Genomic DNA, 13,426 nt, shown 5'->3' with positions numbered 1-13,426 from the left:
TCCTTTCCTTTCCTTTCCTTTCCTTTCCTTCCCTTCCCTTCCCTTCCCTTCCCTTCCCTTCTCTTTCCCTTTCCCCTTTTCTTTCCTTTCCTTTCCTTTCCTTTCCTTTCCTTTCCTTTCCTTTCCTTTCCTTTCCTTTCCTTTCCTTCCCTTCCCTTCCCTTCCCTTCCCTTCCCTTCCCTTCCCTTCCCTTCCCTTCCCTTCCCTTTCCTTTCCTTTCCCCTCCCCCCCTTTCTTCTTTGAGACAGAGTCTTGCATAGCCCAGACTGGGCCTCAAATTAACTGTGCGACCTATGCTAACACTGACCTCCTGGTTCCCTTCCTTCCACCTGGGCAGTACTGGCCTTGCAGATGTGCACTATGACTTCCAACTTCAAATTATGCTTTAGAATGCTCTATTTTTCAGCAGTGGAAACTACAGAAACCTAGGAGTTAGGTGACAGTCAATGAAATGAGAAAGGAGATGCCAAGTTTTGGAAGGATTTTCAGAGACTAGCTCCCCATGTAGTGATAGGAGAAGAAAATGAAGGGGGATCCACGTATGAGCAGAATGACTCCTGGGGTTAATAGTGGACATCCTTAACAATGTGATGCGCAAGAGAAAAAGGGGTTTAGGGTGGGGTGATTGGTTCTTATTTTTGGAGTAACTCACATGGAAACATTCAAAAGGTAGTTTGGCATTCGAGTCCCTAACTGAATGAATCATTGTGTCTGAAGACGAGGAGTTTTAGCCCTCCTGCTCTGAAGATCAGAGCTTAAGCCAAGTGGCTGAAATAAACTAGATGAATAAATAGTGAGAGAATACGGCTTGAGTTACGATTGTCGCAGAGCCTGAGGAGCGAGGCTGGAGGTTCCAGAGCAGTTCAATGTGTAATGATATGAACGGGCACAGGAATCTCCAAACAGAAAGGATCAGCTCTCTTCTTAGCTGTGCTCTCTGCTCTCTACCCTGTGTTAAGCTTTTCCAGGATGCTCTGGTTTCTGATGTTGCAGTTATTGCAGTGGACTGGATTGCAAGGCACCTCTACTTTGCACTGAAAGCATCTCAAGACGGAACACGGATATTCAGGGTTGATCTTGAATACAAGGTGAAATCTCCTAGGGAGTTGAAGATTTGCAAAAGGCGTTCAGCAATCATTTCTTTCTCTGTGTATCCCCTTTTAAGGTACGAATGTCTTTATTGTGATGAAATAGATATATATTGATGTGATATCTTTGTTTACTATTAGAAGCTAATAAAGGGGAAATAGATGCTTTAAGGCTCATGGTTAACTTTTACTTTAGTTTTGTAAGAGGGTGTTATGTAACTTATACTGACATCGAGCTGGTTATGTAGCTAGCTGCTGACGACCTGAATTCCCCCCTATTGTTCCTATTTCAGCTCCCAGGCACTGGGATTGCAAGGTTGGGAGATATATTAAATTACAATAAATAATTCTGAGCCAAGTTTGGTAATCCATATGTGTCATCCCCATTCCTCAGAAGTCAGAGGCAGGAACATTGTGGGTTCAAGGCCAACCACAGTGATTTAGTAACACCCTCCCCCCTGCCCCCCGCAGCTCAAAATCTAGAAAATGAGAGTAAGAAACAAGGCTCAGAAATAGAATTCTCATGAAGGCTCCAGAAACTTCTATCCCACAACCAACAATTAAGATTATAATTGTAATGCATGTTGAAAATTTGACTAGCCTGCAGATGGGCTAATTGCCAGAAGGACAGCCATAGCAAATTTTTATATCAGTGAATTTTATAACAGCTGCAGGTGACAAAGACAAGAAGTAGATGGAGACAAAGGGGGGATGGCCAGCACAGATGGCCAGCAGCTGTGGCCGAGCTAAAGCGCTTCTAGGTTCATCCATCTTCATAAAATTCCTATCTTTATAGTGTAGTCTTAGGACCTCCATTCAGCAATGGAGTATCAATTTTCCAGCTTGGAGAGGGTATTTTTATTTGTGCCATAAGCATGGAAATAGACCGTTTTGAAAACTAGGTTGCTTATTGCCCTTAAGAAACAGGAATAGGAAGAGAGTGCGGAGAAAGACATACTGAAAAATATGAAAATATATTTAGAATTTATAGCCTTTGATGGTCACTGAAGGTGCTCAGACTATGAGTTCAAGGCCATTTGCGCCCAGGGCTTTGGCTGTAATATGCTATTTAAAAAAATTGAGCAACACTGAGTTGAACTTCTTGTGACCTCTTCCATCTCAGAAGGAAGTTATTTGATATTTGGACATGTTTACTGCCAAGGTTTCATCTGTCCTCTCATTATTATGCATGAAATCTTCATTGCAAACTCATATTTGAAGTGACATATTTTCCTCATTAAATTGAAAGGATTTCTTCCCCCACCCCTTCCTTACAGTCGCTTGTATTGGACAGAAGTTTCAGATCTGGGCCATCGGATGTTCTACTGCAATATTAGCAATCACACCTTGCACCACATTCTACAACCCAAGGCCTCAAACCCGAGTGGAAGGAGCCAATGTTCTTGTAATGTGATTGAATCCGAGTTAGGTGGAGCAATGACTGTTGATACCTCTGACCCAAACAGACCACGGATATACTTTACCAAAGGACAAGAGATCTGGGCCATGGATCTGGAAGGATGCCAATGCTGGAAAATCACCATGGTGCCTGCCATCCTTGGTAATGTGCAAATGCATGCATATATCTTTTCTTCCTCTTTTTAAAATAGGTTTCAGGTAACCCAGGGTGGCCAAAAATGTACTCGATAGCCAAGGATGCCCTTGAACTTCTGTTCTTCTTTCTTTTACCTCCTAAATGCTTGGATTGCAGATGTGTGTCACCAAGTTTAGTTTTATGAAGTGCTGGCTATCAAACCCAGTGGTGTGTGCTAGGCAGTCTCAGCTGAGCTATATCTCAGCATGTGTATCTTAATTTATAACAGCAGCCCTTCCCATCCATTAGAAAGAACTTTCAGGGGAAGGGGAGATGGCATAGTTAGTATTGAGCTTGCTGTACAAAAACAAGGACCCGAGTTTGAATCACTAGTACCCACATTAAAGGCAGATGCTGATGAACACCTGTAATCCAAGCAGTGGGGAGGTGGAGACAGGATGATCCCAGACAGTCTAACTGATAAACTCTGGGTTTATAAAATTTGATCCCACAACTAACAATTAAAATTATAATCTTTGCTTGGCATGGTGGCACATGCTTTTAACTTCAGTACTTGGGAGGCAGAGGCAGGCAGATCTCTGTGAGTTCAAGGCCAGAAGTTACATTGTAACTTCCAGAACAGCCAGGGCTACATAGAAAGACCCCATCTAAAAACAGCACCAACAACACCAAACCAACCAAACCAATCCAAAATAACAAACAAACTATAATCTTAATCCTCATTGAAAATTTGATTAACCTAAAGATCAGCTAGTTACTAGAAGAAAACCCATAGTGAATTGAGCTTGGGCCTCTACGTATACACAAAAGTGCATGCTCATGTATACATACATGAAGCCAGCACTTCATAAAACCAAACCTGTTGACATACCTGTAATCCAAGCACTTAGGAGGTGCTTGGAGGTACTTAGGAGGTAGAATAAAGAAGATCAAAAGTTCAAGGGAATCCTTGGCTATTGAGTGAATCATGTACATACAATGTACATACATGAGCATTTACACACACACACACACACACACACACACACACACACACACACACACACAGTTTGGATACATTGACCAATCAGTGAAACGCTTTCCTTGAAACTGTGAGGACCTGAGTTTGGGTTGCTAGTGCATGGCAACACACATCTGTAATGCCACAATGGCGTGATGATGACAGACACAGGTGAGTCACTCAAAGGCCACTTGTCAGCTACTATAACCTATTTGGTCAGGTTACAGACAGGAGGGGAGGAGGTGAAAGTTTTTAATAAATAAATAAACAAACAAACAAACAAAAAAGAACCAAAGTGACAAAGAAAAAATCACAAGAATCATACAAAGACCTAGAAACACACACATTGACACCCAGAGAAATTCCCTAAAAAGGCAAAATCAGAAGCTTTAAGTTGCAAGCAAAATACCTGTAGGAAAAGGATGTTAGTGACAAGATAAAGGATTATGTGATAAAAAATAAAATCTCCAAAATACAAAAAAAAAATGAACTCTATTGCAAAGTTGGAAAACGCCTGAAGGATGATGGCCCTTGAAACTAGTATCATATATTTGCAGTGCTTACCACATCAGAAGCCCGCAGTTTGTTCTGCACACATAGCTAAGCCAGATGGCTTTCATCTGTTGACTTTATAGAACTGATTCTTCAATTTGAATTTAGGAGTTTTGTTTCATTATGTGACCACTTTTTTTCTTGATGTGGTGGTGATAGCTTTGAATTTCAAGCCTGTATCTAAACCCATTAGTGAAAGTGAAAAATCCTATATAATCTATAATGTGATGAGGATTTGTGTTATGCATTTGTCCCAAGCCATTGATGCAAATGTTGAGCCAGGCCATGAATCCTGTATGTGCCATCTGTTGTTGATGGCTTTCTGCTGTTTAATTTGGAGTCACAGAGACAGATTTACTTTTTCCCATTTAGTATAATTTTGTGTGTATAAACAGTGTCATTTTCCCCTCTTTCTTGATTACTGTGGGACAATGGTCTTGTTCCCTGTAAAGATTTGTTACTTGTATTAGTTTAATAAAATGCTGATTCGCCAGTAGCCAGGCAGGAAGTATAGGCAGGGTGACCAGAATAGGAGAATTCTGGGAAGAAGAAAGGTTTAGTCTGCAGTCATCACCCAGACCCAGAGGAAGCAAGTTAAAAGGTACCAAGCCACTTGACTAATACAGACAAGAATTATGGATTAATTTAAGATGTAAGAGTTAGTTAATAAGAAGCCTAAGCTAATAGGCCAACCAGTTTATAATTAATGTAGGCCTCTGTGTATTTCTTTGGGACTGAATGGCTGTGGGACCATGTGGGACAGAAACCTGTCAACACTTGATGTTCCCCGAGCTGAGTGTGTGTGTGTGTGTGTGTGTGTATTAGGGGTCCTGTACTGGATTTCCCAATTAGATATCAAAGCATTCAATAATGACTCATTCTTAGCACTTTGACAGTTGTTAAGTCTCTGCATTAACTGCTGCCCACTGCATATAGAGACTTCCCTAGCAAAGGCTGAGGGAAGCACTAACCTATGGGTATAAACAGAAATTTATTTAGAAGCAGTTTGATAACATATCTATTTAGCAAAACAAAGATGTCGGAACCAGCCAACCTGTCAAACATGCCAGAAAAGGGGGTGAGGACTGAGAAAAGAAAGAGACAAAAGACAGCAGACAGAGTTGGGAGGGCTCTCAGTGAGTACTGTAGTGGCCGTTAGTTTATTTCTCATTGTCCTTTTATACCCAAAGCAAAAAGGGGAGGGCAAAAGACTTCCTCACCAGTGATACAAGGAACAAACAAGTATAATTACTTCCTTAATATTAAAAACATCTAGTAACCACACCCTTAGTTAAAAATCCTGTTATTTGGTCTTGAGGAACAAGATGTCTAGTAGCCACACCTTTGGTCAAACATCTTATTATTTGGCCTTGACAAGCTTGAACTCTGACCTTAAGCCAAGATGTAAATAGAGTCACTGTGGGCTCCCACACAAAGGAAGACATTTCCTCACAGAGGCCTAAGAATTTCTGGCGGTGGGCTTTGACCAGGCTAACAGTACCAGGCATGGATTCCTTCCTCTGGAGCAGGCCTCAGATCCACTCAGAAAGCGGTTGATTACCCCATAACCTCTGTGCCACTGTTGTAGCAGTGGGTGTACTTAGCTGTAGGTCAACATTAGAGCGTTCAGGGTGTCCTCCTGGGCAGTACCATGAAAGGCTCTCCCTTAACCCTAGTGGATTCCTCTGTATTTCCTAACCTATGTGTCTGTTGTCTTCAACAGCAGGGTCTTACTATCTGGTCCTGGTATACAATCAAGAACAACGGGAATTGCCTGTGTTATTTTTGGGTGTTCACTAACTTGTAGAAAGGTGTCTCATGTCGGAGGCAGATTTTTACACTCACTCTGCTCTTAATTAACCTGTGGCTGTGAGCAGTGTATTCAGATAGAACTGGTAATGACAGTGTTTACTTTGACTTCACTGGGTCCAGAAACAAAGTGAGGAAACATTAGTGAGCCAAGTGCCATGTAATAGGCACTTTCATATTGTAATATTTAACATTTAGCAGTTTTCTTGTAGAAAAATAACTTTATATATTATTTAGAGGAGAAAACTTAAGAGATCTAATTTTATGTCATGTGATTCCTTTATCCTTTAATTTTTTGCTTTGGTTTGAATCAACAGGAAAAAGAATTGTTAGCTTAACAGTGGACGGAGAATTTGTGTATTGGATCATTACAACAAAGGACAACACACAGATTTATCAAGCAGAGAAGGGAAGTGGAGCTGTGATCTCTCAGGTTAAGGCTCCTGGGAGCAAGCATATCTTGGCTTACAGCTCAGTTCTGCAGCCTTTTCCAGGTAACAGAGTCGTCCTGACAACACGCTCATCTCCTTCGCCAAGGCTGTCTGTCCCTTCAGTGTCTGTGTTAAGCTCTTGCTTCAGCTCCACACTCTGTCAGCATGCCTTCTGTTTACCTGGGCACACAAATGAGGACAGCTTGGTCTGCAGTAGGCAGCATTAGATGTGGGACTCCGTGACCTGTTCTCTCCTCCTGTCCTTCATCTCTTCTGTCTGTTTTAGGTCTTTGGGTGGTGTCAAAAGCATTGCATAAAGCCTCTGCTATCTTTCAAGGCAAGTGTTGTGTTTTTGAACTATCCTGTATTATGCATTCAATATGGTAAGTAGACTGGACTTGTAAGACATATTAAAAGTAGCTGTTTTGAAAGAAGGAAAATGGCTTGGGTCAGAAACTCAGTCCTATGTAATGAGGGAAGTAGTTGAGGGAAAACAAGAATGAATGTCGTTCTTAGTTCACAATGATAGCAACAGGCAATTTCATTGCTCATGTTGTGTATGTGTGCTTGTGCATGTGTGTATATGTTTTATATCTACTTCACTTGTCTTTCATCTTGTATAGAAAATAAAGAGCATATTGACTGGGAAGAGAGAAACAACAATGGGTTGGTTCATCTAGAGGCAGCATGACCACTGTTCCAGAAAGAATCTGGAAGAGCTGGCAAAGGTCTCCCAATATATGATAATGTATTATCATTTCCCCAATGAAATACTTGTGTGTAAGTCTAACAAAATATGTTCAAGACCTGTATGAAAAATTCTACAAAATTCTGGTGGGAGTGCCTGAAGAAAAGTGAAATAAATGTAGAGATGAATATGTAGTTGAGATGCCATTTTCCCCAGTTTGACCCATAGATTCAAAGCAGTCTCCTCAGAACCCAGGAAACGATCTTATGGGCATTGACAAACAAATTCACAAAAGATGCTGACATAATATCAAAGGGAAAGAATAAAGTTACAAGCATGAGTTGACCTGAAGACTTCCACAAAGTTACCACAATCTAGGCCGTTCAGCATTGGGAGACGGATAAGCAGTAACCCAGCTGGAGACCTTGGAAAGAGACAAACGTAAAACAGTGCTGAAAGTGTAATACTTATAACAAATAATGTTGGGGGAAAAGAGCCTTATAATCATCACAAAAGTTAGCTAACAGTGGAGTACAAATCTAAAGGTAAAATATTTGGAGCTGTGAAGTTATGAAAAGATGTGGAGAGAACACACACGCATGGAAGGCAGTAAAAGAAACCAAACTGAACAGGTCTCCTATTAAACGATTCCGCCAGCATGATGTTCCCCAAATGTATAAACTACGGCCATGGTTGTGCGGTTAGTTTTTGTCAACTTGACACAAACTGGAGTCACCTGGAAAGGAGCCTCCTCTGAGGAATTATTTCCACCAGACTGGCCCGTGGGGCATTTCTTTTTCCCCCCCCTCCTTTTATTGAAAATAGTCCTGCCCACACCCATATACTATTTCCTGATGACCCTTTCTCCTTCATCTATGCCTCTCAGCTGCTCCCCACATCCGCTCCCCTCGGTATCCACCACCCCTTTTCAGTCTGTGGGCATTTTCTTAGCTGCTATTTGATGTAGGTGGGCCCAGCCTCCTTTACGTGGTGCCATCCCTAGGCAGGTGGGTCTAGCGAGAAGCAAGCAAGCAGGACAGTGAGCCAGAAGAAGGCAGTAAGCTGTGTCCCTTGACGAGTTTTTGCTTCAGTTTCGGACTTGCTATTCCCAAATAATGGGCTGTAACCTCGAAGCCGAATAAACCCTTTCTTTCCCAAGTTGGTCTGGGTCAGGGTTTTTCCCAACAGTTGAGAAACAACTGGGGCAGGCAGTGATGGAATCAGTGGTGCCTAGGGGAGGAGGGAAGAAGGAATGAAGAGACGGAGCACACAGGGCAGTGCAATGCCTCCGTCTGAGACTGTAAGAGTGGGCTCATATCCTAAGACATTTTCTAACTCATCAAATAGCCCGGCAGAGAAGTCTGATGTAAGCTATGGCCTTTAGGTAATACTGTGTTCCTGTAGGCTTGTTGATTGTAAAACAGGTGTTGCTTTGATAAGCTATTGGTAATGGGGACTCTATGCATGCATTGGGACATATGTGAGAGGCCTTTCCAATTTTATATCAATTTCACTGTGAACCCCAAACAGTACTAGAAAATAATGCTGATTAGGAAAAACAACATGAAATCTCTGTTTGATGCTAAATAACAGCCCCAACGCATCCCTAACAGCAGAGGTCCTAAGGGTAGCATGAGTTTTTATTACAGAAACTCTTCACAGTATTAGATGCAGTCATCAGCTTGGGAAGAAACATCCTCTTCACCACACTGCAGGTCCTTTTGGGAAGGGTACTTTACCTCCATCTGCTGGAGATTTTAGGGAATTACCAGTTTCTTTGCTCCTGAGGTATTGGCTTCAAAATGCATAGGATTTGAAAACTGGTAGAATGGAAGGGAGGAAACGAGAGAGGGAATCTTTCCTTCTATACCAAATGACATTTCCAACATTTCCATATGCCTTCCATATTAGATGAATAAAAATAAGTGACATAAATTATTGAGGCAATTTTCGCTCAATTTTCCTAATATGGCTATCCCATTTTTCATCTAGATCAGAAGTCAGCACAAGTGAACAGCATTATGTAACTCCTCCAAATCCTTCCCAGTATCCTCAACTTATACTCACATGTCCCAGGAATCCAGGAATCTAACTGAGCAGTCTGTTGTGCTCTGGAATTCATAACTAGAACGGACACAGCAGTATCGTTTTCCATAAGCATTCCCAATAGCTTATGATCGATGATATATAACATTTATTTGAAATGTGGAGTGTGAGGAGATATAACAGTAGGCAAACATTTGTGAACTAGGCAATTCTCTCTGTAGAAGAGCTGGAGTAACCATCCCAAGGAAGTGAAGGACTGGGTTTGATCAAATATTTAGTGCGTAGACATTTTTCTCAAGTTTTTTTTTTTAGATGCAAAGGATGCATTCATAGTTTGAAAATACTGATTAGTAAAGATTGCAGCTAAAATGTGTCATGCTTCCTTCTGGAACACTGGGGCAAGTCCGGATTGAATCAGAAGATTCACATTCTGCTGGTGGATAAGAAATAAAGCATTCAAGTCAAACTGAATGTGTCTAATATGGTGGAAGGAAACGGGGAGTATGATGGGGACAGAAGCAATGCTCTCACCTGCATTAGGGGATAAACAGGGCTTCCCAGGAGATACAATGCATGGGGAATGTCATCTGAGACTGTGGAGGGAGCCTGCATCAGAGAATAGACAGGTGACAACTAGCACAGTATAGTCATACCAAAGAGTTTCACAATAACCCTGAATGGAGTATAATGAAGGTTTATTCATTTGGGGATAAACTCACTGTAAGGGTACTGTTCTGCAGTCCTCCGTGTGTGCTGGGAACTGGAACCGAATCCAGCAGCAAAGAGGGCTGTACATGCTTTTTGTCTGCCTTTATAACACGTGAGACCACACTTGAAGTGGGTTGGTATCTTAAAGGCTATTGGCTGAAGGAGTCCCCACGATAGCTTGCAGACAGTGCAATGTGACCAGAGTGAAGTATAACTTTGCAGAGTGAAAAGGCAAGATAGAACAGTAGACAGGAGATATGTTGCCAACTCTGATAGACAGCGGGCCATGGAATTGTGTAAGGCGGTTTAGGTTTCAGATAAAATCACATTTGCAGTGCTTGACATGTTGCACAGTGATGCTGTGTTTTAGAAGACATTTACATGATACCTGCCAGGTGAATAGATCAAAAATTACAGCCAACTGTATATAGCAGAAACATAATTTTAGAGGCCGCAATGATGTGATGATTAGTTTATGTCAATTTGACAGAGTCACCTGGGAGGAGGGAGCTTCAATACTGGGAAATTGCCTCTACCAGACGGGCTTTTTGGATGTGTCTATGGGAGCACTTTTTTGATTGATGATTTGTGTGGGAGGGCCCAGTCTACTATGGGTGATAGTCTACTCTTGGGCAGGCAGTCCTGGACTGTATAAGAAAGCAGGCCGAGAAAGCCATGAGGGGCAAGCCATTAAGCAGTATTCTTCCATGGCCTCTGCTCAAGTTCCTGCTTCCAGGTTCCTGTTTCCAGTCCCTGCTCTGGCTTCCCTCAGTGACCAATCTCACTGGCAAAGTGGAAGCAGAGGTAATCCCCACTTTGCTTCCAAATTGGTTTTGGCCAGTGTTATATCACAGCAGCAGAGAAGCAGACTAACACAGAAATTGGCAGCCGAGAGTGAGATGTGTTTTTGATGCACCTGGCCATGTTTTTCTTTTTTTTTTTGGAAGGGACTGTTGGGGTATTTTGGAATTTTGGCTAGAAAAGGCCATTGAATGCTCAGCTCGCATTGTACTGTTCTGCAAGAGAGGTGTTGTAGTTTAGCAGAGGCGAGAACGAACCACAGCATACAACAAACCCACATGGGAGTCTATTGATAGCGGCATAAAAGGGGGATTCGTGACAGTCCACTCGTGTGTAAGAGAGCAAGGCAAAGGCAGAGCTTGCTTATAAAGAACGCTTCGAGAATGCGTGCATATAGAACCTTACACATCCTCGCAACGCGTGATGTACTCACATAGCACATGACGTAGTGATATGTAGGACCCCAGGCTGACTTAAGTATTTGCCTGACAAGAGCATGCGCAGCTGTAAGACTCTGAGGTCGGCTAGGTGTTTGCCTGGGGGCTGGCAAAGCATCCTGCCAGCTGACGGGGGCACGGGCCAGCATAATGCCTGAACCCTAATAAGAGGTGCAGGTGATGGAGGCCGCTTTGTGGGGTGTCAAAGGGAAGCAAAGACTCTAGCGTGTGATATTCTTGAGTTAAGAATCTGTGGAACAGAGTCTTAGCTTTTCTAGGCTAACAGATGCTAGCCAGCTGGTGCTGAATAGGCAACTGTGATTAACAAGAGACCAGTATCACTGAGATGGAATCTGGGGAGCATTTCCTTGGGGTCAGCACACAGAAACTGTTGTCCAGTGGGGACCAAGTCTTCATCTCAAGTTGCCATCAAGCTTGGCAATGTGTGACTTCCATGCAGTACTGGCATTGGCTGCAGAACTGCAGGACTGAAGGGGTCACGAACCGCTGAGGCATGGTACCTTGTAACACAGAAAGACCAGGGATGCTGCTGGTGGAGGTGCAGCCTTAGCTGCAGTGGAGATTTTAGCGTATTGGAGATGCCAGGACTGGTAAAACCACCAAGGATGGCGGCAGACGTAAGATGGAGCTGGCCTGACCCTATGTGTGTGCTATGGATGGTAGAGACAGAGAGGCAGGGCTATTCAAACCCTTTGGAGCCAGAAGAGTGAGTCCTGGATGCTGGACATTGAGCTACAAAAGTTGATTTACTGGGTGGATGAGTGAGTGAGTCCTGGATGCTGGACCTTGATTGAGCTGTAGGAGTTGATTCACTGCTGGATATTGGGTTTTGCTTGATATGATTGTTTTTATGACCTGGTTCTTCCCTTTGAGAGTGTTTGAGTTGTTTGGATTTTGAAGTCCAAACTGACCTAGAGCTATTTTTTATTTTAATGTTTTTATTAGCACATATTAATTGCATATAACAATGGATTGTATTGTGGCATTTTCATACATGTGAATAACATATTTTTTTAAATAAATAATGTTGGTTTGGGTTATGTTATATTTTGTTTTGTTTTTCTTTTTTAAAAATATTTATTTATTTATTATGTATACAGTATACAATATTTTGTCTGTGTGTATGTCTGCAGACCATAAGAGGGCAGCAGACCTCATTACAGATGGTTGTGAGCCACCATGTGGTTGCCGGGAATTGAACTCATGACCTTTGGAAGAGCAGGCAATGCTCTTAACCACTGAGCCATCTCTCCAGCCCTGCATAACATATTTTGATCACACTCACCCATTTCCTTCTCCCAGTGTTCTACTCTTCCCTTCTTCTTCCACCTAATCACCTTCTACTAGTTAATATAATTTTTTTAAAAGTTTGTTTATTTAATACTATTTGTGTGCGTGTGGCTGTGTGTGTGCACATGTGTGCACATGCATACACACATGTAAATACAGGTGCATGTTTGCCATGGTGGGTATGTGGAGATCAGAGAACAATTTTCAGGAGATTTTTTTTTCTCTTCTTCTATTGTGGGTTCTGGGGATCCAACTCAGGTTGTCAGGTTTGTAGCAAATACCTTTACCCAGCATGCCATCTTGCCCGACCCCCTCCCCTATTTTCTACTTTCATGTCTTTTTACTTTGTTTTGTTTTTCTTTTTTTCCCTTTCTTTATTTTACTTTGTTTTCTTTCTTTTTTTTCTCCTTCTTCCTTCTTTTTTGAGACTGGCTTCCTCTGTGTAGCTTTGGAGTCTGTCCTAAAATTCACTCCGTAGGCCAGGCTGGCCTCTAACTCATAGAGATTTGCTTGCCTCTGCCTCCCAAGTGCTGGGATGAAAGGCATGTACCACTTCTGCCCAGCTTGGTTTGTTTGTTTTTTGTAACATAATAAATTTCATTAGCATTATTTACAGATGTGTGGGTTAAGAATTTGTTTACAGAAGCACGTATACTTATCAGTGATCATATCACCAAAAAAATTTCTCTCTAGATCAGGCTGGCTTCCAACTCTCAGAGATCAGCCTGCTTCTGCCTCCTGAGTGCTAGAATTAAAGGCATGCGCCACCACTGCCTAAAATGTCTTTCTCATCAACCACTATTTGCATACAAATCCTTAAAGAGACCCTATGTGCCTCTCCCACTTTAGTGACAAAGGGTCAACTTGTCAAATTTTGTGATGATCTCGTGCATGTGGTCACCGCCACAGTGAGTTTAAGAGTGTAATAGCATGTCATACACAGAAGTTTGCATCAAACCCTTGACCTCCTCTGCCTCTGTCTCCTGAGTGCTAACACTGC

The 13,426-nt window shown here is 42.2% G+C and overlaps 1 protein-coding gene across 1 annotated transcript in view; it reads left to right on the top strand.

Annotated features, from left to right (window-relative positions):
* Positions 1–13,426, top strand: part of Ros1 (ROS proto-oncogene 1, receptor tyrosine kinase) — a 117,644-nt gene that overhangs the window by 58,413 nt on the left and 45,805 nt on the right. The window contains exons 25-27 of the mRNA XM_075959247.1: positions 960–1,165; positions 2,366–2,649; positions 6,322–6,498. Of these exons, the coding sequence (XP_075815362.1) occupies positions 960–1,165; positions 2,366–2,649; positions 6,322–6,498 (667 nt within the window). The remainder of the gene's footprint in view (positions 1–959; positions 1,166–2,365; positions 2,650–6,321; positions 6,499–13,426) is intronic.

This window comes from Microtus pennsylvanicus, chromosome 1 (assembly GCF_037038515.1).
Source record: "Microtus pennsylvanicus isolate mMicPen1 chromosome 1, mMicPen1.hap1, whole genome shotgun sequence".
Taxonomy (NCBI): Eukaryota; Metazoa; Chordata; class Mammalia; order Rodentia; family Cricetidae; genus Microtus; species Microtus pennsylvanicus.
This window is presented reverse-complemented; position numbering and strand designations above follow the sequence as displayed.